The sequence below is a fragment of the Anas platyrhynchos genome, chromosome 8 (assembly GCF_047663525.1).
Source record: "Anas platyrhynchos isolate ZD024472 breed Pekin duck chromosome 8, IASCAAS_PekinDuck_T2T, whole genome shotgun sequence".
Classification (NCBI taxonomy): Eukaryota; Metazoa; Chordata; class Aves; order Anseriformes; family Anatidae; genus Anas; species Anas platyrhynchos.
This window is the reverse complement of record NC_092594.1, coordinates 33,676,324-33,700,147: the sequence shown is the minus strand read 5'-3', so window position 1 is coordinate 33,700,147 and position 23,824 is coordinate 33,676,324. Positions and strand designations below refer to the sequence as shown.

The 23,824-nt window shown below is 41.1% G+C and overlaps 1 protein-coding gene across 1 annotated transcript in view; it reads left to right on the top strand.

The window, feature by feature from the left end:
- SLC1A7 (solute carrier family 1 member 7) overlaps positions 1-23,824 on the top strand; it is a 47,577-nt gene that overhangs the window by 19,618 nt on the left and 4,135 nt on the right. Inside the window, exons 4-9 of the mRNA XM_005027236.6 lie at positions 6,381-6,423; positions 6,999-7,218; positions 9,741-9,840; positions 10,829-11,062; positions 17,664-17,858; positions 20,952-21,086. Coding sequence (XP_005027293.1) covers positions 6,381-6,423; positions 6,999-7,218; positions 9,741-9,840; positions 10,829-11,062; positions 17,664-17,858; positions 20,952-21,086 — 927 coding nt within the window. The remainder of the gene's footprint in view (positions 1-6,380; positions 6,424-6,998; positions 7,219-9,740; positions 9,841-10,828; positions 11,063-17,663; positions 17,859-20,951; positions 21,087-23,824) is intronic.

Below are 23,824 nucleotides of genomic sequence, written 5' to 3'. Positions count from 1 at the left end.
TCATGCTACTTTTGATACGATTCAACCTTTTCAAGATTCTTATAAATGCGATGTGCTTGTGTTTCCACCCCAAAGAATGAGTTTCTTGGAAAGTCATGGCACTGTGAGCGCTGTGTCATGACCTTGTCTTTGAGAAGAAGCAGAGTGAGGAGGTTCACCCTCCAGATCCTTTTCTGGAACTGAAATGCCATGCAACAGTGTCACCTTCAGGACAGATAAAAAGTCTATTTGGCAAAAGGATTCCATAATGTTAGTCCTGTCTTGATCTGCAAAAAGACAAGCAAGACACAATGGCTTGGTCCTGATTAGTGATTTTTGCATTCGATCAGTATCTTTTATCACAATAATGAGGACTTTAATGCTTGCAAAAGTGTGTTTTGGTCTGTTTTGCAGGAACTAGTGTGGTTGATATTAAGAACAGATTTCCTCGAGAGGTTGGTTAATGCCCCATGCCTGCCAGTGTTCAAGAGGCATTTGGACAATGCCCTAAATAATATGCTTTAAGTTTTGGCTAGCCCTGAAGTGGTCAGGCAGTTGGACTCAATGATCTTTGTAGGTCCTCTCCAACAAAAATTATTCTATCCTATCCTATCCTATCCTATCCTATCCTATCCTATCCTATCCTATCCTATCCTATCCTATCCTATCCTATCCTATCCTATCCTGTTCTAATCCAAATGAGATGAGGCACTGGAGATGATTACTGATGTGCAACACACACATGGACCCTAAGATAAGTAATTTGTTCAGTCTTGCTGAATTAAATTTTGCCCTTGATTTCAGGAATGCAACTGACATGAGCAGGAAGCTATTTCAGATGTATTCCAGTATGGCTGAGGACACGATTCGTGGCTTATGTGGTACAGTAACAGTTGTCAGGTATCTACACAGTTGATGATGAAGTCATCCACAGGAGAGTAAATGCAAGTGAATTTTTGAGGTTAAGGGAATGCCACTGAGAAGTAAGAGGCACCTGACATGAGATTGCAGTAAATAAGAACCATAGTGCTGTTCATTCTTCTGCAGACCTGTAAAACCTGGAAAATTCATAGTTTTCATGTCGAACTATTCAGACTCCATTTTTACTGTCTCTGTACCCCTGCTGTACTGAATACTGTCAAATATGCAGCCTTAAAACAATGTTCTTTCAAGCTCAGCTATATTAGTTCTTACGTGAGAAATATAGGACAGAGAGCAGAGTGTCCTAAATGGTTTTATGCCCAATGCAAATATAGGCCAGTAAAATATTACGAGGACAAGTATGTTGCAAAAAAAAAAAACCAACAAAACAGGTGGCTTTAATTCCACAGCCTGGGAGACTGCAGCCAACGACTGTCTGGTGTGGCAGGGATTAAGTACTGATAACATCAAAGTCTGAGAGCAAAACCAGATTGCTGCTGCAGAGCAGAGTGCCCCAGAGGGAATGGGTGTTCTGAATCAAGGAAACAACATCTGCTGTACCTGTGGCTGCTGGCCTAATTTCTTATTAAAAAGGTCTGTAAAAACTGAATGCTTTGAATCAACAGATGGTGTAGTCAGAACTCCAAATGAGTATTTCAGATAGTAGTGTAATTGCAGCAAGAATTTGGCCTAGTATTTGTAATAGGAGTTATGCAGGAGCCATCAAACTAACTATCCCAATAGCTGTACACTTGTGTTCTGTGGACAATTCCACTAAAAACATGAGCAGTAGAACCGTGTAATAGTGCTGATACTTGTCCTGCTCACTTCTCAGAGCCAGCAGCCTTCTGAAGAGCGACAGAGGGCGCCCACGGCCTGGGGGCAGTGCCAAGGCATGGCCTGAGCTGCAAAAGTACTTCCTAAAACAATTCAGCTTCCTAAAGCAGCAGAAAACTAAGGGAGCAAAAATGAGTGAGTAGTATTAATTGCTAGGTTAATTGCTGGGAGACAGTGGAGAAGGGAAAAAGACCTCTAATTTTTGGCAGTGGCAAGGTACTAAATAGTCCTACACATATTAAAAGCTGCACCCTTAGAGCATCTCCTTAGACCCGCTGCTGCCTGTACTTGCTACGAGTCTTCAGGATTTTCTTCAAATTCCATGGCTACCAAATTGCAGAACATGTCTTGCCATAGTCATACATACACGTTTCTGACTCTTGATAGCTCCTTATATCTGAATCCTCTTATCCCATGCAAGAATGAGGGAAGGACTCCAAAATTTGCTAGTAGAATGAACCAGCCTGTGCATCACAGCAGCATGTAGTCAAAGGAGGTGTTTAGTAGGTCACTTATCTGCTTATGCTACTGTCACAGCAAATGCAGGCCAGGCATGTCATCTGTGGCTCAGCAGCTCATGCTCTATAGAAAGTTCACTGATGTGATATTGAAATTTCATCTCTGTTCACTCTTCTAACTTGTATTGAACACTCCTGCTTTGTCTGGCAGAATTCTTGAAGCAGAAGATGCTCTGGGAAATGCATCTTGTGTTCTACCTCAGAGCAGACAATATTTTGCTCTTAATTTTTTTATGTAACCAGAAACCATATGTCTGTTTCTGTTTTACAACTGTATCCTTGTCTTAGACCTAATTTATCTATATTCCACACCAGCCTCACTCACTGTTATGTACCATGTTTAATTCCCTATTATTATGTGAAATTATTTTTGCCAGGAATGCTGAATTGTGCTGCCGAGGTTAGAGACAATCACTTGTACTACAGAAGTGAATCCCAGATTGCTTTGTTTCACGCAGTGTTATTGTGTCCTGTATCTTGTGAGCAATTTGAAAGCAATGCTGCAAATTTAGAAATATTTTATCTGCTTTGTTGTCTTAATTAAATAAACACAAGAGCATTTATAGGTGGTGACAGCAATGAGCACCTCAGCTTGAATTATTACTTCAAAAGTACTGACAATGTCTTTAATTCAGTATATGCTAGTGATAAACCAGTACCTGTTCCAATTAGAGGGACAGCCTCTCTTTATGATCCTGATACCAGATCCACGTGGGTAGATCTTCATCCTTGTGCAGAATCGCAGTGAAACTCGTAGAGATCTGCAGGGGCCAATCTGATGGTAGGTTGGATGCCTGGAAGATAGACAGGCAAATATCAACATGCAGCAAAATCTTCCCCTAAGCCCGGAATTTGTCAACTGTTTCTGAAGACACCTAACCAAACAAACACTCCCAGTCATCTCCCATCTCTTTGTGGCAGTTTGATACTTTCTTCTCATCATTTGTTTTTGGTCCATTAGAGTTCTCTTCCATGAATTGCTCTCTTGAATGTTTTTAATTAACAAAACTAAATTTTGGCTAATACTGGATTTTTTCAATCCAAGTAAACCAGCTTAAAATAAAAAATAAGCCGAAGTTCTGGCAAACACATTCAGGTCAGCCTTCACTAGATAAATTGTGTAACTTTGGTAGGCTAGTCTCAAAGACTGGATCACAGTGCATAATATATTAAAAAATATTGGGAGAATTCCAGCAGCCAGTATTAAGTGGGTAGTTGTAATTCCTGCGGGATAAAGAATGATAAAGAAACAAAATGCTTTAATCCTCCACAAATTTGTCTAACATTTAATCTAGCTACTAACCATATGATACTCCCTTTCTCGAGCAGTCTCAATTTGTTCTTAATTCTTCTAATTACGACTATAAAACTGGGGCAGAAAAAGAAATCATCAGCAATTAAAGTCATATTTCTTTGGAAAGCTTTGTCTCATATGTGACATTCATAGTCAGATCTAAGCAGGAGTGCTCAGTGTGATTCTTTCTGTGCTTTCAGCATAATTCACGTTCTCACAGCAGGTTACAGCACAATCATCACACTAACACTTTGTACTCCTACAGAACCTTTCTTCTGATCATCTCAAATCATAAAACAAATGTGATTTTATATCAGTGAAGCCTTTAATGATGTCGAAGCAGAATCCCCTTATGAGGCATAATAAGGCAGTAACGAACTTTTCTCTTCCACGCTTCCCTCTCCTGTAAACATCCTCTCCGTCTCTCCAGGTCCAGCTCCATCCAGCTGTTCTTCCCTTAGTCCCCAGCCGCAGCCAAGCTCCTGGGGCTCAGGCAGAAGGTTGTGTCTGCATCTGATAGGAAAGCGATGCACAGCTGGCTGTTGTCTGCCTTGATTTGGCTACAGATTTGACACTTGAACCAGGGAATGATCAGCTTTTATGGAAGCTCTGCAGAGACAACTCAGTTGATGGCAGCACAGCAGCACAGTACTGCTTACAGTAAGTGTAGGGAGTGTTGTTCATTGCTGACCACATCGCTGCACAGTGAGTGTCCTAAGCTAAGTCACTGCAATTAAATGGCAGCGTGTACAAAGGGACTGAATTAATTTAACTAAACCTTGCAAACTAAGCCTTATGACAGGTTGTTTACATGGCTGCTGTCTTCTCATGTCTCTATAGAGCACAGGCATCATCACGCCTGGGGCTCTTAAGCAGGACTGGTAAAATGGACGAAGACATTGGCAGTGTACAACACAGCCAGGAGGTGCTGTGGTTCCTCAGTGATGCCAGGTAGCACATCAGGCTGCAAGGGACAGGTCATCTCAGCTGCTTTCCCTTCACCGAGGAGAGAAAGGGCCAGGAGAGTTAAAAAAAGAGCAACTGAAGTGCTATGCATCAGCCTCCTATCCTGCTGATAGGAACCTGCCTGTATAACACTAAAGTTTGCCCTACAGCAACAGCCTTACCAAAATGACAATTTATTTGTTTATGTGGTTTGTCTGCTCTCACACAGCAGGCCAACAAAACAACTCATTTTCAATCTTCTGCTTCAATCATCAGACACTACTGCTACCCTGCAACTCTAATTTCTCTCCTTCTGCTTGACCCTGCAAAGGATAATGAATTATCTGTTTGTAGCAATTGCTCTGTCTGAGGATGCCGAAACAGATTCTATCTCTTGTCCATCATAATTTGAGATGCAACCATAATGTCACATTGTTATGACTTAAAAGAGCAATAAAATCATTCTTTCTAAGCCAGTGCTGCACAGGATGCTCTTGCCATGACTCCACTTGGCAGCACACAAATGCTGCTGCTGCAAGAGGAAAGCAGATCTGCAAAACGTCTGAGCGTGGCACGCATTTACCCGTGTATGCATACAGCAGTTCTCCTTGCAATGAGAACAGGCTTTCACATATGCTTAAATGATGTCCTGTCTTGAGGCTTGAGTTGGAATTTCAATAAAAAGTCCTTTGGTCAGAGAATTCGGGATAATTCAGAAATGATTCTCTTTGCATAAATTTGTGTATATGAAAGCACAGAATTGGGTGACGGGGTGGCACTGTCTTCTCCCTCTAGCTTCAGGAGCTTTGTGCTGAAAACAAGTCAGTTCTGTTAGGTCCTATTTGAGTGATCAGACAAACCTTAATTCCTAAACGCTATCTGGAAACATATGACTTTTTAGCTTTTTTGCCCTACTGCACTATGATTCCTCTTTGAAGCCTGTAGAGGGTGTGCTCTCCATTTCAAATTAGGACTGAATGTCTTTCTACAAGGTAATAATCTAGCTCAGACACAAGTTACAAATTAGCTCCAGATACTATTGGGTGAAATGTCATGGCCTGGGGTACAATGAAAGTCAGAAAAGGTAGTAACAAGAGTCATTTTTGGAATTAAAAATCTATTAAGCTCACTGCAAATCTCAGTGTATGGTTATTGTTTTCCATTGTAGCTCGGCTGTGAGCAAAGATAAAGCTGTTTCCCTCACGTCAATCTCCTCTTCTGAAGCCTCAGAACCATGTTAAAACAGACTGTACAGCTGTAGTCCCGATTCTTTTCATCAGGGATCAGATCCTCTGTTCGGAAAGCAAACTGTTCTTGACCAAACCTCTATAAAGTCTACATCACTGATGCTTATAGTGATGAAGGTGTATCAGGACATGCTGCAGTATGTAGTTCATGAGTCATCTCAAAGCAGTGACCAGCAGTCCCAAAGCAGATTACAGCACCCAGGGATCCCAGGAATATGTCCCTAAACTCTGACTCTGTCTTGAACAGCTCATTATCCAAATATGCAAGACAAAATACAGAATAAAGAAATATTTGTCTCCACAGTTAGCAGACAGCGAAGGGAATGACAGCAATGATGTTGTCCCAATTATGACAGTGGCAGAGCCAGAAAGTGAAACTTTCTCCTGGGTCTCACTGTCTCAGTCCAGGTATTTCAAAGTGAGTCCCCAGACTTTCATTCTGAGGACCCATCCCTCTGCTGTGCTTTGCTGAGCGAGTTACAATGGTATGGCAGGAGGGGGAGAGCAGCAGCCTTCTGCACCCATTCAGCCCTTGCTCTTTAGATGGGTAAATAAGTAGTACATTGTGCTAGGCCTGAGGCCCAGGGAACAGAAATTGCCTGCAGTCCCATAGAAATGATTTTATTTGTTCATTTCTAGGAACATGTTTCCAGCCAACCTTGTTGAGGCCACATTCAAGCAGGTAAGTGGTTACAGTTCTGTTACCACTGAAGAGATGAGCCAACATCATAGAAAGATGTAGATGTATCTTTGTAAAGCAGAACCCAGGTACAGACGCTGTGTTATGTCACATCCTATTAGTACCTTGAGCATTTAGGAATTCACGAGTATGTTTCCATTGTCCTTAGCAGCCTACAACTAGTAGGTCAAAGTTATTTTAACAGTCCAGAAAGGTAAAGGGAACCTGCCTCCCACCTGGAGCGAAGCTGTGGCATGGGTCAGGCAATGGCTATGCTCTTTTGCCATTTATTTATCAAAAGAAACCTTTAGGATTTTACATTTCTGTTAGAGCATAGCGTTCCAAGCTTTATTTTGAGATACCATGTAAACAGCAATTTTATAAGCCTCAAACTCTTTTGAGATTCAAAAAATTCAACTTTTCTTACAGATTTTAGCAGCACAGGGACAGGGGCTGTCTTTCTTTTCATGCTTGTCCCTCTCACATGCAGCCTTATTTAACAAAGCACTTCGGAGGTCTCATTTAACTGTTAGTTCCTGCTGGGATATTATAATAAAAAATACTTTGTTTTCTTTCAGTATCGCACCAAGAGCATTCCCATCATTAAATCTAACAAAGCATCATCTGAAAGCACCACTCGTCGCATTATAATATACGGAGTCCAGGACGAGAACGGATCCAACATCCAGAATTTTGCCTTGGACATCACTCCCCCACCTGAAGTGATTTACAAATCAGAGCCAGGCACTAGTGACGGCATGAATGTGCTAGGGATTGTGATATTCTCTGCAACAATGGGTAGGTTTCAGACATGTTTGGGTTGCAATAGTCCAGGTAGCCATTAAGGGAAAAAGATATGGGGTTGGTTGTTCTGTTTCTTGAATAAGATTAACCTGCTCCCAGACCAGGTCCTCCATTAAAGCTCCCCCCACCAAGCAGGAAACAATTTTTTCCCTGGAATCTGCCCCGTCTGCCATTCTTATCCACTCTTTAATTGCATTTTATCACATTATTAGTGTGGAATATAACCGTCACCTATGTTAAAGCACAGTTCAGATTATAAACCTCAGAGATAAGATGGATAAGTGAGTTACAGATGAATAGTGTCTTATCAGTTTAAACCCATGGATTCTCTCTTTGAAACTTCATGATTTTATTTTTTTTCATCATGCAATGGTAATAGTAATATACCATGCAGTAGTTTATCTCAGTGGACTCTAAGAGCTTATGTTTAGATAATTTATTCAGTTTCATTTGCTGGAGGAACTCGTTGGTCCCATGTTACGATGTCTGTTATATTATGCTTGTGGATTTGGAAGAGGGAATTTAACCACTCCCTGAGATGTGCCTTAGTTAATGATGACAAAGGTAAGGTGCTGATGATTAATACAAGAAAATGCTGATGAAATTTTCTTTATCTCAATTTCTTCTTGGAAGTTAATTTGGTCTGGAGGTAGTTCCATAAAACATCTCTGCCTACGTTTATTATATTATGGTTCATACCAGCAGAAGGGGTCAAAAATCAAGTCTGGAATTAGCAGATTTGTCTCTCTTTCTCAGTTTCTCCAGTATGTGGTATTCCATATGCATCACTGCTGGAAATTGGCTGCCCCTCAGTTTGTAATATTTTATAGTTGATTCCCAAAGTACAATGTCACAGCAACCAATATTCCAGCCAAAATGGATATGCATGAATTAATTACATGTGCTCATTAGGATCAAGGACGACTTTATACTTCTGAAAACCACTCACTGTCTTCCCAGAACTGAATGTATTACTGTTACCATGCCCCTCACTCCTGCTGGCCCAGGGATCAAGAGATAGAAGCAGAGAGCCAGTTTCCTCTGGGCTGACACACAGAAAACTTTCTGCTGGTGCTGCCACGTACACGACAGCCCTGGCTGTGGGGCCAGCTGCGACTGCAGTAGCTGCACACAAACCTGAGACACTAAGTGCTTAAAACGTGTCGGATCTTGGTGGCAATTTCAGATTGTCATTCCGAACAAAGGATGCAGCCAAGCATTTATCACTGCCTTCAGCTTTCTGCAGCTCTCCCCATCTAAAAAGGAAGGAGTGGAACAGCAGACATGACTTGAATCTCTCGGAAAGAAGGGCATCCTTCTGAGGTTTTTATTTACAGCAAAAAAATGTACAAAGGCCTTGGTGCTTGGTAACAGTTCTGCTCACTTTGGCTCTTTTTTTATTTGCACAAAGGTCTTTTTACACCATTTTGGCATAGAAAAATGGCATTAGGATGGTATGAACTAGATGATCTTTAATGTCCATTCCAACCCAAACCACTCTAGTATTCTCTGAGTTCTTATTATAATTTCATTAAGACCCTTGAACAGCCTCAGACTAGGATATAGGGACTTCAGAACAACAGACTCGAGTCAACTGAATTCTTCTTTTCCTGAAGCAGGAGGTGAATTTCTTAGTAACCTCAGTCCAAGAGTAAATCCTGTGCATGAATGACCGGACTTCTTCGCCAGGCATGCATAAAAATGGGACACCTCTGGCAGGAACAGTGCGAGGCAGAGAGGGCAAAGGAAAAGCCCTGATGCTAGGCTCAGCTGTGACAAGCTATACTGCCTCAACTCAGAGCGTGCAGGAATTTCTGTTAGATATTATGACAAGTGGATAACAGTTGAAACATCTGATCTTTTTCTCGGAGGAGCACACATTGTTTATGCACTGCAAGGAAAATGTTTGCACTGGAATGGAGTCTGCTTCACCAGGGATGCACAGCCAGAGACTCCAGTCCTGCCCACTCCCCTGCGTGACCCCAGCAATAGCCACATGCTCAGATAGGACAGTGTTTTAAAGGACAATTTTCAGCTATTCCTGTAAAATAAAAGTGAAGGTGTTTCTTTTTTATTTTTTTTTGGCACTGTACAGAATTAGAAGCCAAGACTCATGTAAAACTGCCACTGACCAGGCAACAAGAGCTGAACTATATTTAACACCCTGCTAGCAAAGATAACCACCATGCTTATTAAGATCGGTGTTTTCCAGTGCAAAAATCACAGCTTAGATAAATATTGCCAGATTAACAGAGTGGTAAAACGATGGCTATTTATAGGCATTATTGGAAGCTAACACTGTCTAGAGAATATAGGGTTGGATGACACATCCCAAAGCTGTATTCTTTTCATTTCTGAGCACTGTCTATTCCTACAGCACGAAGATCTACATTCATCCAGCCACTTCCCATTTTACTTCACTTTGAGTCATAGCAGGGAGTGAAAGCACTGAATGAAAGCACTGGCGATTTGCACAAAGCACACGAGAATTTAAACCCAAATGCCTATGTTTGCAGGTATAATGTTGGGAAGGATGGGAAACAGTGGTGTTCCTTTGGTCAGCTTTTGCCAGTGTTTAAATGAATCTGTCATGAAGATAGTAGCAGTTGCTGTTTGGTAAGTAACAGTTTTTGTAAGAAAATAAATATTTTTTAAACAGTAAAGAAAATTTTGAGAGAAACTTATTTCCAGGGAAATAATGAGGGTGAACAATCCTTGGTTTTGTGGGGCCCCACGATCTGAAGGAAGACATACAGACATACATCCTGTCCCTAGCTTGTTCTGTCATTCTAACAGAGGCACCCTGTGTATCACTCCCAAATAATGAAGCCCAGTACAGCTGTGTGTGTGTGCTGTACACGCTGAGGGATTATAATGCATCCAGCCCACACAAGGGAGTGTGATGAGCTCCTCAGGCTGGTACTGCCGTACCTTACAGCACTGCTCCACTACAAATCCTAGCCTGGTTTCAGCTTGCTCAAGTTAATGAGCCCTCAGGAGAGGACTGGACTTCTGCGCTGACCTGAGGGTACTGCAGTCAGTGCAGTTACTGCTCGCTTGGCTGTCTCTGAACACCAGAGTTCAGAAACTAGGTAGCCCTTTGCCCTGAATCAAACTCCCATGCAGTCCAAGAGCATGTCTAATGCATATTGGTAATTCTCTGATGTCTTCCAAAGGCCACATAAACATTTACTTAACAGCTTCCAACTAAAATCCCCGAACAATCACATCAGCACAAGCACATGAGCAGAGCTTGGGATTCATTCCCCTGCTGCCAAGGAAATGACCTGCTTTAAGCTACAAAGTCAGAGCCTGCTTCTGAAGCAAAACATTTTAAATTAATTCCTGATCAGCACCATAACCTCAGCAGTGCTGAGGGGTACCCCACACAAAGGGGTGTTCAGCCTGGCACTTTGGGCACGCTCCTTAAGTGTGAGACAGGGGCTTAACCCACCTGGTCTGACCAAAAAAAGAGCCCAACCGTGCTGCTTCTGGGCAGGCTGCTTCTGCTGCACTGCTAGTGGGGGTACAGCAGTTTGCCATCGCACACTGCTTGGTGGAAGTGAACGATCTCCTAGTAATGACTGTCCTTGTTTTTGCTCAGGTACTTTCCCTTTGGAATTGTGTTCCTTATTGCGGGCAAAATCTTAGAAATGGACGACCCCTCGGCCATTGGGAAGAAGCTGGGTTTCTATGCCATTACCGTGGTGTGCGGCCTGGTTGTGCACGGGCTGTTCATCCTGCCAATGATGTACTTCTTTATCACCAAGAAGAATCCTATCGTCTTCATCAGAGGGATCCTTCAAGCCTTGCTCATTGCTCTGGCCACCTCCTCCAGGTATCACCCGGTCTCTGGATGTGTCTCTCAACATTTGGAAGCTATTGGAAGTAATGTTTGTTACATTGTTTTGCCTCAGGTTAAAAAATAGTGGACAAAAATGTTTTTCTTAGAGGCCTAGAAAGGAAATAAGGGTATTTTTCCATAAACACAACAACTATGTTTCGACAAAGTTAATATATATTAAGGGACACACAGTTTGTCCAGACTGTATTTTTGGCATTAGTTCAGTCGTATGGAAACATTTTACACTTTCAACTCATCTTAGTCTTTGATTTTGGGTACATTACGAAAAGACTGTGGTTGCAAGCCATTGTCCAGCACTGGGAAAATATTCCGCTGTTCTACACAAGGCACAATGTTTTTCACATCCTTTTTAGGGAGGGTGCCCAATGAGCTTTAACCATAGCTGAACAAAGGTACAGTGACATGGGAAACAGCTTATGGGCTGGTTAGGAAAATGACCACCAACACGGATAAACTTGCGCATAAGAAGTGCTTGAAAGGGCTGGAATTGGTTTGCATGGAGCACAGACAAGAATGACAACTAAAATCACATTTTCATGCTGCTGATACCAAAGAAAGGCAGTGTCATCGCCTCTGTGGCTGGAGGCTTGTTACTCTGAAATAATGAGAGCAGCTGTACCTGGCAATTTTTACGTAGTAATGAAAGCCACAGCACTAGTGGAAAATGCCAGGTAAACAGATCTCTTTAGCACATCTTACATATTTATTATTTCTACTCTCAGCTGTAAAGGAAGAGGGCTGAAGAAAGGAAAAGATACCTTTCTTTTATCTCAGCTTGATTTCCATTTTTGCTTTTGCATTTTTAAAGTTATTTTACAGAGAGGCTGGAAAACAAAACTCCTATCCGATTTTGAAATGATGACAGCTAGTGACAAACACCTACCTTTGTCTACTTAATTTAGACTTCAAATTAGTCATTATTACAAAATCATTGATAAATTTTGAACATCTATTTGTAATGAAATATATACTGACAATATAAAAGGTTTTTATTAAGCCAAAAATATTTATTCTTATTAACAATAATCATTGGGGAGTACTTCGTCTAGCTATACTTAAATGCTGATTTTTGTCTTTTATGTTGCAATAATCTCTGTAATACGTTGAACTCTGACAACTGATACAGCCTTTATGGCAATAGGATTGTATCAGCTTCTTATCCTGTGTGCTTCTAATCTTAGTTTTCCTGGTCACTTCCCAAGCTCCTTGAGGAGGAATTCACGTAACCTCTCATCCTATGGCAAAGTAACCCACTTAGAAATAAAGTGCATGTGCAGTTGGTAGGATTAGAGAAGGAAAAGGCGAATGTGACATATGGATAAAAAGTTCTGGGAAATGTTATTTAAATCAAAGGATTTAAATAACTTCTTTTTAATAGTCAAGTAAGGGCTATTATGTAATCAGAGCATATGGCTTTGCATAGTGCTGATAAATAATTATGTGGGGTTTGCATAAATCTCAAACTCTTCTGCAAATTATCTAAGTAAATACATGCACGGAGAAGTCATTGTGTAAGTTTCCTGAACTCAGACTAGTTGATGTCATTCACTTTCACTATAATTTACTGCCAAACATTTCTGCTACAAAACATTATCTTGCAATGTGGTAATTATAGTCAACGCTAAAAGAGCAATAATCTCTCTTTCACTGAAGGGACAATGCAAAAGGCAAAACTAAAGTTGCACCAGACCTGTGCCAGAGTTGGGAAGGAAAAGAACCTAAAATTTTTATCCCTGCTCCACTGACCTGATTAGGCTCATAATTTCCTTATGGTTCTAACGAGGTCCAACAAGGTAAATTGGGGCAGCAAGGGCATACGCAGATGGCTCTTTCTCTCATAAATATACTTGAAGTGGTTAGGGCAGGGGTAGGCAGAGCAGAAGGAATATATGGGAATTAAAAGAAAGGAGAGGAGGGAGTGATTATTTCAGTATCGTTGGAAGGAACTGGCTTTCCACTGTTTCACTTAACAAGGTGTTTTCATGTTTAGTAGTTTCCTCCAAACTGACCTATAAAGAGCAACATACTGTGAGATACAAAGTCAAGAAAAAAATATGTGCTGGGTGGTGTTTTAAATTCTAATTAGGCTTAAATAATTAGGGCAGTTTTTTTTATTAGAACATTAAAAGTTTGTAGCTTGTGATGTCGTCACATTCCCACAATCAAGGAAGATGTTAATTTTACACTCAAAGATGTTAGTGTTGGAAAAGACTCGTCAGGTTCACATTTGACACACTTGGCTATCTGCTCTGCTCCTCTAAGAGTTCTGTTTCTAAAGAACCTTTCTCAGTCCTTAAGTTTCTTCTCCATCCCCAGTTCCCTGCAAGCCGAGGTGCCCTCACTCACAGTGGGGTAGGCGCAGGGAATTTGCCTCTCCTGTACACCTGCACTGGCTTCGACATCCCAGTGTAGACTGCCAGGAGAGGATATTGAGGATGCTGAGATAGTGCTCCCCCACCTTCCACCGTGCAAGGAACAGTTGTGTATATGCAGGCCCTGAGCAGTTGTAGTTTGGGAACAGCTCTGGCACCAGATGGCAGCTCGGCCTGTCGGTGGTCACCAGCAGGACTTGCCACCTGAAGAGATTTACGACCTTTATGGGCAGAAGCTGATGTGCTACCAAAGCTAAGGTGAGCCCTAGGAAACAGCTCTGAAATTCCAGGTTTGGGGCTTGAACACCACTGATAAATTTCACTTTTGCTCCTGCTTACCAGTGGGTATATTTTGCAAATCCAACACAGGTCCAACATGGTTGTTAATATTTTTCTTCTCAAATAGCAGTGTCTTGTCTAGAGATGGCTGAACTTTTCACCTTCATTACACTGAAAGGAATGGATACTGCGCATAACTGAGCGTTTGCCAAAAGAACATGCACAAATAATTGGGGCTGGACAGGAGAGCTGCTTCTCCCGACAGTCAGCACATCTGCATGTGGTTAAATAACACTTGCCACAAGGGCATTATATAACACTCATAATGTGGGTATTGGATTTTAAGATCATCTAAGAGGAGAACAAAGAGCTGGTTTTAAGCATACTGACGGTTTCTTGCAGATGTTTCTGTGTCAGTTCATGTCTACATCTAAAGATAGAAAGGAAGGCACAGATCAGTGTCCTGGTGCTCATTCCAGCCAGTCTGCACCTGTGGAAACCTTTCTTTTCAAGCAAAGAGTCACACTGCAAGAGGAAAAAACAGTACCACACACAAACCCCCAGAATGTGACACTAGGGAACCTGAAAGCAACTTAACAGTCATCTCATGGCAATGATTTTATTGAATGTGCACATTATTTAAACCCACTTCCCATCAGTGAAAGGCTCTGCAATGCATTTTCAGGCTCTGTATCCAGAAATCCCAGTCTCACAGCAGCATTTTGGGCTCACACAGATGTCAACAGCGAGGTAGGAACAGAGAAGAGTTCTTGTATTCCTTTGGTGCATCTGTTTAGGACACAATGATCTCTGTTCATACTACTAGCACCAAGCATGGCACCACCAGGCCACCAGCCCCCAAGGCCAGAGTGCTGTGCACGGCTCAAGTTCACCACATCCGAACGTTGTGTTCAGTACATGCTGGTATCGCCACCTTGCCCTACTCTGGGGTGGTCAGGGGTAGCCACGGATTTTGGACTTGCACATCAACCCTGATCCTGACCTCTCACTGTATTGAAAGAGCAGTATTTGGCTTGCAGACAGATTCCTCTTGTTTTTAGCTTTCCTCATTCCAATGTATGAGGGAATTTTGTTTTTCTAGGTCACCTTTCCATACCATTAATGAATTAAAGCGGTGTCTTCTCTGCGGTACATCCCATCAAAAAGAAGCAATTTTCATCTTCTCTGAAGACAAACAATAAAACACGAATTTTTCAAGGGTTTTGCTGCTTATGAAACACTAAGGTCTTGGCTATTGCACAGTGTAAATTAAAGGCAGATTTAGCAAAAGGGAGATGAGATCAGTTTGTTGATTTTTTGGAGCAAATATCAAAATGCATTTGAATGATAAGATAAACAGAGCAAGCCGAACAGCTGTTCTTCCACAGTGACTAGCTGTCTTTGTGGCTCACACTACTAAGAGCTTGGCCTGATCCAGCATTAGCTTATGTTCAGTCTCTCCAGCTGCAGCATTTTATCCCAAACAAAATTGAGATAAGACTCTAAAAATGTATTTTTAATTGTTAAAGTTAGCGCTAGGAGAAGAAACCTCTCCTCTTAGCTGACAGCTTTAGAAAAGTTTTTAAAAGACTTAGCAGATTAAGATCAGTGAAGCAGGTTCCCAAAAGGGAAATCAGGGATGTAAAGTAACGGTCTTATAAAAAAAAAAAAAATTAAGAAGTCTGATTGTTTCAATCCAGAGGAACAAAACTGAGTTCTAACATTGCATGTTGTAATAGCTGGACTTATTTGTGCAAGAACATATGCATAAAGCACATAGAAACAAATTTTGTGTAAATTGAAAATAATACATCTAGGTCAAAAATTAGTTTTCTCACCTGAGGAATAAGTTTGGGAGTGTCCTTCACTAGGAATAGTCAGGACAGATGCTCTGCCAGCTCTAAGATGTAGTGTCATAAACTTGAGTGAGACTGCATGGAATAGTTATCTGTGCTAGTAAGACACTAGGATTTGTAACCTGGAAATGCACTTCCTTTATATCTTGCACAAAGTTTTTCATCATCATTGTGCTTACATTTTGTCCACGTTTTTTATGGTAATAATTAATGAAACACAAAACCAACATCTGGCGATGTGCCCTAGAAATTTTACTTCTAACAGAACACAAAATTAAAAGAATTACCTGTCTCTGTGAGATAATAAACAAGTCTGAAAATTGAATTTTTGCAAAAACGGTGTCATACATTCAGCTGGTAGCAGTGGAAATAGATACAGAATTTGCTGGTTGTGCCATTGGTATTATGGGATATTTTCCACAATCTTTTCCACATCTCCACCAAATCAGATGTCCATTAAAATCTGCATGTTTCACAGCTCAGATCTCTGCGCTTAGAACTTGAAGGCATTTAGGTTTAAAATTCTGCTGTGTCAAAGGGTGGAAAAGGACTTGGAGAATTAATTTTTCTCTTCTTTTTCCCACAAAGAAAATTAGACAGGTTTTTGTTACAGAAAAGGCAAATGGCCAAGGTAAGACTGTTTTTAAAAACAAATAACCTTCTACAATTGCAGCAACTGCAGGGAAGGGACATGGTGAGTCCTAGGTTTACTAATTGCTTCCTGGCAATGCCGAAAGCTGTAAGAACATCTGCAAGTGTTACTGGGGTGGTCTGCTCCAGTTACAGCTCCACCAGGATTTTCTATTCTCTATTACCTGTGAGCCCTCGTCTCACCCTTTTATTTTATGAACAGTTTATGGCAAACAACACATAGAGAATTTCAGTCATTCCCAAATGAATGTGTAAGAACTGACAAGCATGCCCGAGAGAGAAGTGACATCTAGTGTATAGTTGGGGGGTTATGCTTTGCTCCGTTTGGTTTTCAAAGTAAATATTCATTAAATATTAGGACTGACAGAATGAAAAAGTTGAAAATAACCCAGTTGCCAGAGGAAATCAGATTTTTCTTTCCTTATTTACACATCTAGTGAATTACTTTTGTCCAGACTTGTGTGGTAGTGACCATCAAGTGAATCATTCACCAGCCAGACATCAGGTTATAAAAAACAGAGATATTGTAATGAACACATCCTCTCATAGACCTCTCTTGTTCCTTTCGCACTTCTCTCGCAGGAAGCTACTTTTCCTTTCCAAACACTAACTGTGCCTTGCCTCAAAAAACAGCTTGCACAAATACAAATTGACAGCTCCTACTCATGGAAACTTTTTGCTAATACATTCCTGAAACTTTGGGGTTATATCAGGGCTTTCAGAACCTCTTAGGACTATGTAGATGAAACGTAATTAATGGAGAAAGAATTTATCAATCAATTTTTTAATTTTTTTTTTGTTTCTATTAAGAGGAGATAGTGTCCATTTTAAGAGATCAGAGTGTGTTGCTGATGTGAGGCGCACAACACAGTGACTGAACAATCTGGACTGCCCAAACTAGTGAAAAGACACCTAAATTTCACTGCTGGGGGCATGTAGCTCACAAGAGAACAGAAAATTAAAGACCTCAGTATCATGATACCAATATTTGTCCCATAATTACTTACCTCTTTAAAGAGGTAACTCTGGAATAGTTTCAGAGATTGCTATTTTACTTCTATTTCAATAGTCTCCAATACTTTGCAATACATTAAGATCAGTATCACAACAAGGAAAAAATTTTGTCCCTTCCTTGTAATTGACAAAGCTTTAAAAAATACCCCCTCACTCACGTGATTGCAATCGAGCCACTCATGACATACTAATGAATGTGACACTGAATGGTAAAAGGCAGAATGCTACAAAAATAAAAAGCTGAAGAAATATAAAGACAAATATGTTTGAGTACGTTACTACCTAAAAATGCATGTGTCTTATTGAAAACAAGGAAATTTACGACCTGATAACATTTAATAATATTTCTGTTCTCAAGAAAGAAAAGTAACTCAATGTGTGCTTCCCTCCGCTGTTGTGCAGTTCAGCCACGCTGCCTATCACGTTCAAGTGCTTGCTGGAGAACAACCACGTGGACAGGAGGATTGCCAGGTTTGTGCTGCCTGTGGGAGCCACCATCAACATGGACGGGACCGCGCTCTACGAGGCGGTGGCTGCAATCTTTATTGCACAAGTCAACAACTATGAGCTGGACTTCGGGCAGATTATTACTATCAGGTATAAAACACAAATTCCACATGCCCAGAGTTGCTTGTCTTGCTGTGTGCTTCTTGTATCGTGCAATGTTTAGAACAAAACTCATCTTTGCAGTTATCAAAGCACCTATTTCTCACAGAATGGTAAATTTTTAAGTAGTGCAAAGATCAAGGACTATGAAAAGGGAAATTGTATCAGTTCCATCAAATAGAATTATGGGGACACCACCAAAAAAAGGGTTTCTGTTTGAGAATAACTGTCTAATTTTTACTTTTAGGCACAGCCTTGATCATTTACTAGAATTTGAACATTTTACAATTATTGTTGGCGTTGAAAAAATTATTTTAAATTTCAGTTGTTTTCAACTTCAACTCTAGTTTGTCTCTTCACATGAGAGGAAAATGTTAAAAGCTAAAGGTCCTATATCAGAAAGAGGGTACAGTGAGTGTCAGGAAGCTCAGGCCTTCAAGGGAAGGAAGAAAGATGCTACTGTCAGGGCAGGTTTCCATCAAGATGTCCTAGCTCTCAGGTATTTTTTGCATATCTTCTCTGCTTCTTGTTAAAGCAGAAACCGTCATAAATAACCACGCTCTCAGTGGTAAAGTGTGTTGTAGCTGCATACTCTGTCCTTGAAAGATCTGTAATGGATCCAAGAGAGCAGAAGATCCAACTGAACAATTACTGCCAGAATAACTCCAGTGGCTGCCAAAGAATGCCTCAGGGACTGAGACCTGCAGGTTTCCAGCAGAGAACAAATGATTATAAAAACATTCTTCATAGTCAGAGCCTTGTGCAACATACTTGAGATCTGCTTACCTACCCACCCAGTGACCTCAGCACTGCCCCATTTACTCTGCTGGGCCTTGCCCATCTTCTGCTGGACTTGAAAAGCTTCATGACAAGAGGAGAGTCCTGCAACTAACCCCAGATGACAGCTGAGGTTTGCCAATGGACTGTTGGCAAGATTTAGTTAGACTACAAGCAGAAGAAATAATGTGTGCCCATATGAGCTCTTGCTTGAGGCTCTTGTTCTCTGAAAATTATTGGAAATTTAGTCTTGTGATCTTGAATTTGGGAGTGTTTTTAGAATGTGGTCCCAAAATACGGCTCAGACCATGGGCAGACATTACATGCACCTTGAAGTAGAGAATGGTGATTTGAAAAATTAAGGAGAAGGAGAGTGATGGTAAATGGAAATAAGTTCTATCTTTCTCTTAGAAGAACCCTCTTTTATTTTCACTGTCCAATTTAAGTGCTAGTGCATAAGAACTAGAGAGAAGTAAAGACAGTAGAAGGAATTTATAAGTTAAAATTTGAAAAATCCAAGAAAGGAAAAGAAATAAAAAGACTGGTTTGTGAAAGAAGGGAAAATAGGAATTCACAGTGGATCCAGTACCTAAACATCTGGATATCTGAAGGCCGATTCTAACTGTATTCTGTGGGCCAAACCTGCCCTAGATCTTGATACTCTAGGAACTGGAGAGTTGAAATTCAAATATTCCTTAGTCACAGAATATCTTTTGCTGGAGAGGAAAAATGTTAGAAAAAATAATCAGCCTACTTGGTTGATAGTTTGTAAAATAAATGTTGACAGTTTAGATCGATGTGATTATGCAAACCTAGATGTAGCAGAAGAAGAAAGTAAATATTCCCATCAAGTGAGACTATTACAGGAAGAAACATCTACATTGAGGACAAAATGCAGTGGAACAGCAGATGAGCTTGTCTGTATAATGTTAGTTAAACATTCCTATTTTGCTCCTAATAAAGTCATGAGACTTTCTAGCCTGAACTGACCTGGGAGGCAGAAGCAGTTCTAATGAGCTAGCCAGTTTAGAGCACTGACTGGAGAATCTTTTAATATTCATTATACTTAACTCTTATTCAACTATTAAGCTTCTGTCCCTTCCTTCCTATCTATATTCTGCCTACTAAAATGCTATTAGGATGCTATACAAGCAATTTTTTTTTTTCAAAAATCAGTCTTAAATCTTTCTCTTCCCCCACCACACCCCCACACAGATGTATTTTTTTATTGCTGGAAAGGGCTCTAGTTATAAATACCTTTGCTGCTCTACTGGTACGCTGTGCAGCTGTGAGCAAGATACTGGCTATCTCAGTGTCTTGGTTTCCATATGGGTGAATACTGTTACCGTCATTTTCCTTCAAAGGAGGTTGATGAAACTGAACTGCTTGCCAAAAGCTCTGAAATTCTGGATGAATGAATGCTGTGGATTATCAGTGTATATGCTTTATGTCATCCTTTTACGATAGTCAACATTCATCTCTTGACTTTCTGCTGGATGGCCTAGCTCTTGCAAGCAGTCAGAGAGGAGGAAGTGAATATATACAGTCACTTCTGCTCCTGGAAAAAGGAATGAAATCCCTCCCCTAAAAATAGCATTATGAAGAAAATCTTAAGCCTGCCAGGTCCACTCTTGCCCTGGTCTCCCATTCATTTCTGCTTGCCTGGCTGAAAAAATGGTGTGAAGGTCAAGTAAAAATACTTTCCAGAAACTGAAGAGGTACAGTCACATTTATGCTCACTTCATATTTAGTTCCAAGTACGCAAAGCCATGTGCAAGAGCTTCACCCTTGGCCCAGCCTCTCGCCCCTTGGCCAAGCCTCTTTGGGACGGATTGACACAAAAGGCCCGAGCTGCAGCCAGCGCGGATTTGCCTGGCACAGGAGCTGTGGGTGATGACTCAGAGAAGTGTGCTGGGAGCTCTGCTGTCAGGGGTGAAGCCGCGAGCAGGGCGCTGGCAGGCGCAGGGCACACAGCGCTGCTGAGGCTGCGCAGTGCCGTGACCCGCAAGGAGCTGGCATAGAGCAGCCCACAGCCTGGCCCCTATTCCTCTTCATTTGTGAGTTTATGAGATAAAACAGAACCTCCTCAGCACAGCCAAGGCTGCAAAGGTAGAGGGTGAGAATTTAGCCCTGGGCAGGCCGTTCGGCCAATTCTTGCTCTCCAAACTGGCTCCTACCCACCAAACACTGGCACTTCTGTGAAGTATAAGAAGGACTCTAGTTTAGGAAATCTGTAGAAACATGGCTTAGTTTCTTGCAGAGCAACCCATCACCTGCAAAGCTTACTCCTTTTTCTCTTTCTTCAAGTATCACAGCAACAGCTGCCAGCATAGGAGCTGCTGGTATCCCACAGGCCGGCCTGGTGACGATGGTCATCGTTCTGACCTCAGTCGGGCTCCCGACGGACGACATCACGTTGATCATTGCCGTTGACTGGGCTCTGTAAGTAAGGTTCAGCTTTCGAGGTGGCCATGGTGGCAACTGCTAAAAAGGGTGATGGACTCCAGGGGTATATTAACATGAACGTACAAAAAAGGCATGGGGAGTAACTGTTTTGGTTGAAACAATGCTAATGTGGTCTCAGGTGAAAGACTGCTGCAGTGAACATCAGACTTTAAAAAGACATAGACAAAGCTTTAAGGTCAGGCCAGACAAACGTCCGCCAGGTGCAGCTCTGGCGCCTTGCCTTGGACAAGGACTAGAGGCTGGCATTCCTCAGAAACGTGATTTGCCTGCACTCTGCTTCTCAACCCCCTGGCACTTCAAGGACATCACCTCCACATAGTGACACTCACTGCCAAAAGGCCTGAGCCAGTGCTACAGCAAGCAGGTACACCCGTAGTCCCACACACAGGCCTTGCAAGGCACTATGCTGGGACTAACGACAGCATCCTTTTAGCAGGAATCCTGAGACAGTTATGCTCTCTCTAGTTTCAGTGCCAACTAGCCTTCAGCAGCAAATATAGCCCATTCATGGAGCCCGTTGTGCAAGCACAGCCCTTCTGTAGAGAAGTTGCTTTGCAGGATCCGAATCACTGAGGCTTTCACAGCAGAAGCAGAGGCTAAAACTTAACACACACAGACTAGAAGAGAGTCCTGCCACCCAGGAGAAGAAATAGCTTAAAAATTCCTAAGTAGTGGTTTATTTGGACTCTTATCTTGTTATGTAAATGTCCATTAAACAATCAAACTATTTTGAATAGTCTAGGAAGATGAATTGTAAAATACTGGTCCCCAGCTCATTAGCATTTCAAATAATTACATAACTAGCGTACATAACCACAAAGAAACAGTCTTTTTTTATTTTTTTTTTAATTTAATCTATATAAAATGTATCTCCATTACCAATCTTAATGCAGTAGAGCTTAATTGAATCAGGGTTCTGGATAAAAATTAAAAGTCGATTCCATTCCATTGCCAATTTGGTTCAGCTTTAAGTCTCTGAGTTTTTCTGCAAAGAACTTTGAGAAGGAATTCTTTACTTTCCTGTTCAGTGTAACAGAATATTACTACTATTAATAGGAGTCATGAGAGTTGTGTTGTATGCATATTCTAAGAAGTATTTTATTTTACAAATACCAGGAATATTCTTATGTGAGTGATAGCTAACATCTGCTGTAAGCACCCAAACTTGGGAATGGCAGTGCAGATTTTAAGAAAGCAGCCTTTCTAATGCTAGTCACTGAAGCTCCATAGCTATGGAAGCACAACAAAAGTCAAAGTATTTGAAGCTGTATTACAAAAACCTTTTCCCTCTATATTGCTCAGTTTTCACCCAACTCTTGCAACATCAACATTTCATTGTTTTTCCAGTAAGTCTTCCAGCGTATATGGGAATTATGTTTCTTTTTGTTTAACAAAACATTTCAAAACAGCAGACAAAAACTCGTTCAGGCTGTAGTTCCAGATGGTATTAAAAAGTGAGCAAGGAACAGACTCAATTTTCTGTCTTTTTTAGATGACCTTTCGTGTAAAAAGTATATTTCACTATTTCAGCACTTGGTTTCAAGAGCCTGCAGATGCAAAGTGTCAACGTGGTTGACATGATGAATATTTTCAATATTAGTTTTGGAAGTACTGGAGTATGAAGAATGCTTAACGAAGGCTGATTAGATGAGCTCACAAGACTGAAATACCCATTACAATGCATTGGAGGTATTACAACTCACTTAGGTAGCCATAACATGTATGTGAACTTCATACCTTTAGCTAGTGCCTGGAGACAAAAGAAGAAAATTAAAATGTTTATCAGCTAATTTATGAAACATGAGGTAAACGTTTTGCATCTTTAATTATAATAACCTATAAAGCTAAAATACCACTGCAACACAGTGCAAGAAATGTCACTAGGTGCTGGTTGGCCTCTTAGTGGAGAAATGCCAGCACTGTGTGGTGTGGTTCTACTCATATGTTGTGCTGACACCTGCGTGCACACAGGAACATGGAGCAGAACGCGTCCAACAATGGCCAGGCAACCCATTTGCTTAGGAGTTTCAGTATGGTGCAGAAAACTTCTGCCTTCAGAACAGATCCAAATCGGAGCCCAGAACAGAGTGCAAACTCATGAGCTCTGCTCATCCAGCTTCTCCTCCACCACAGCTCCTTGCACAGTCCAAAACTAACAATCCAAAACAGCTTTCCAAGAATCAAAATCAGATGATCAACCAAGGAAAAAAAAAAAAAAAGGGGGGGGGGGGTATGTAACAGGAACACCTATCTGGTTTGTGCCATTACAAGTATTTTTCCCTGCCTAACACATTCTTGTGGGAATTTTCCTCCGGGGCAAAACCCAAACACAGAACAACAGGTATCAGAAAAATAGATTCAGCATACAAGTCAAGGACTGGGATCAACAAATGTATTTAGGTATAGGCTGCGAAGTATTAGTGATGAAGATACTTGCAATTGCATGTACAGTTTGGGTAATTGCCCAGGCAAATAACATTTCATGCAGGAACTGTTCCTGCTAATTAGGCAAGCAACTGCATAAACATTTGCATGCATTGATTACATGCTGAAAATGTACAGAGAAAAAAAAATTCAGAGCACAGCTTCAATTTTTTTCTATATTAAGATGCAGGATCAGAAATCTGGGCACTGTTGATATTGGACGGTCACTAACTTTAATAAGCCAAACATCTGGAGATTTCTGAGCCTCTGTGTTATAACCCACATTTATA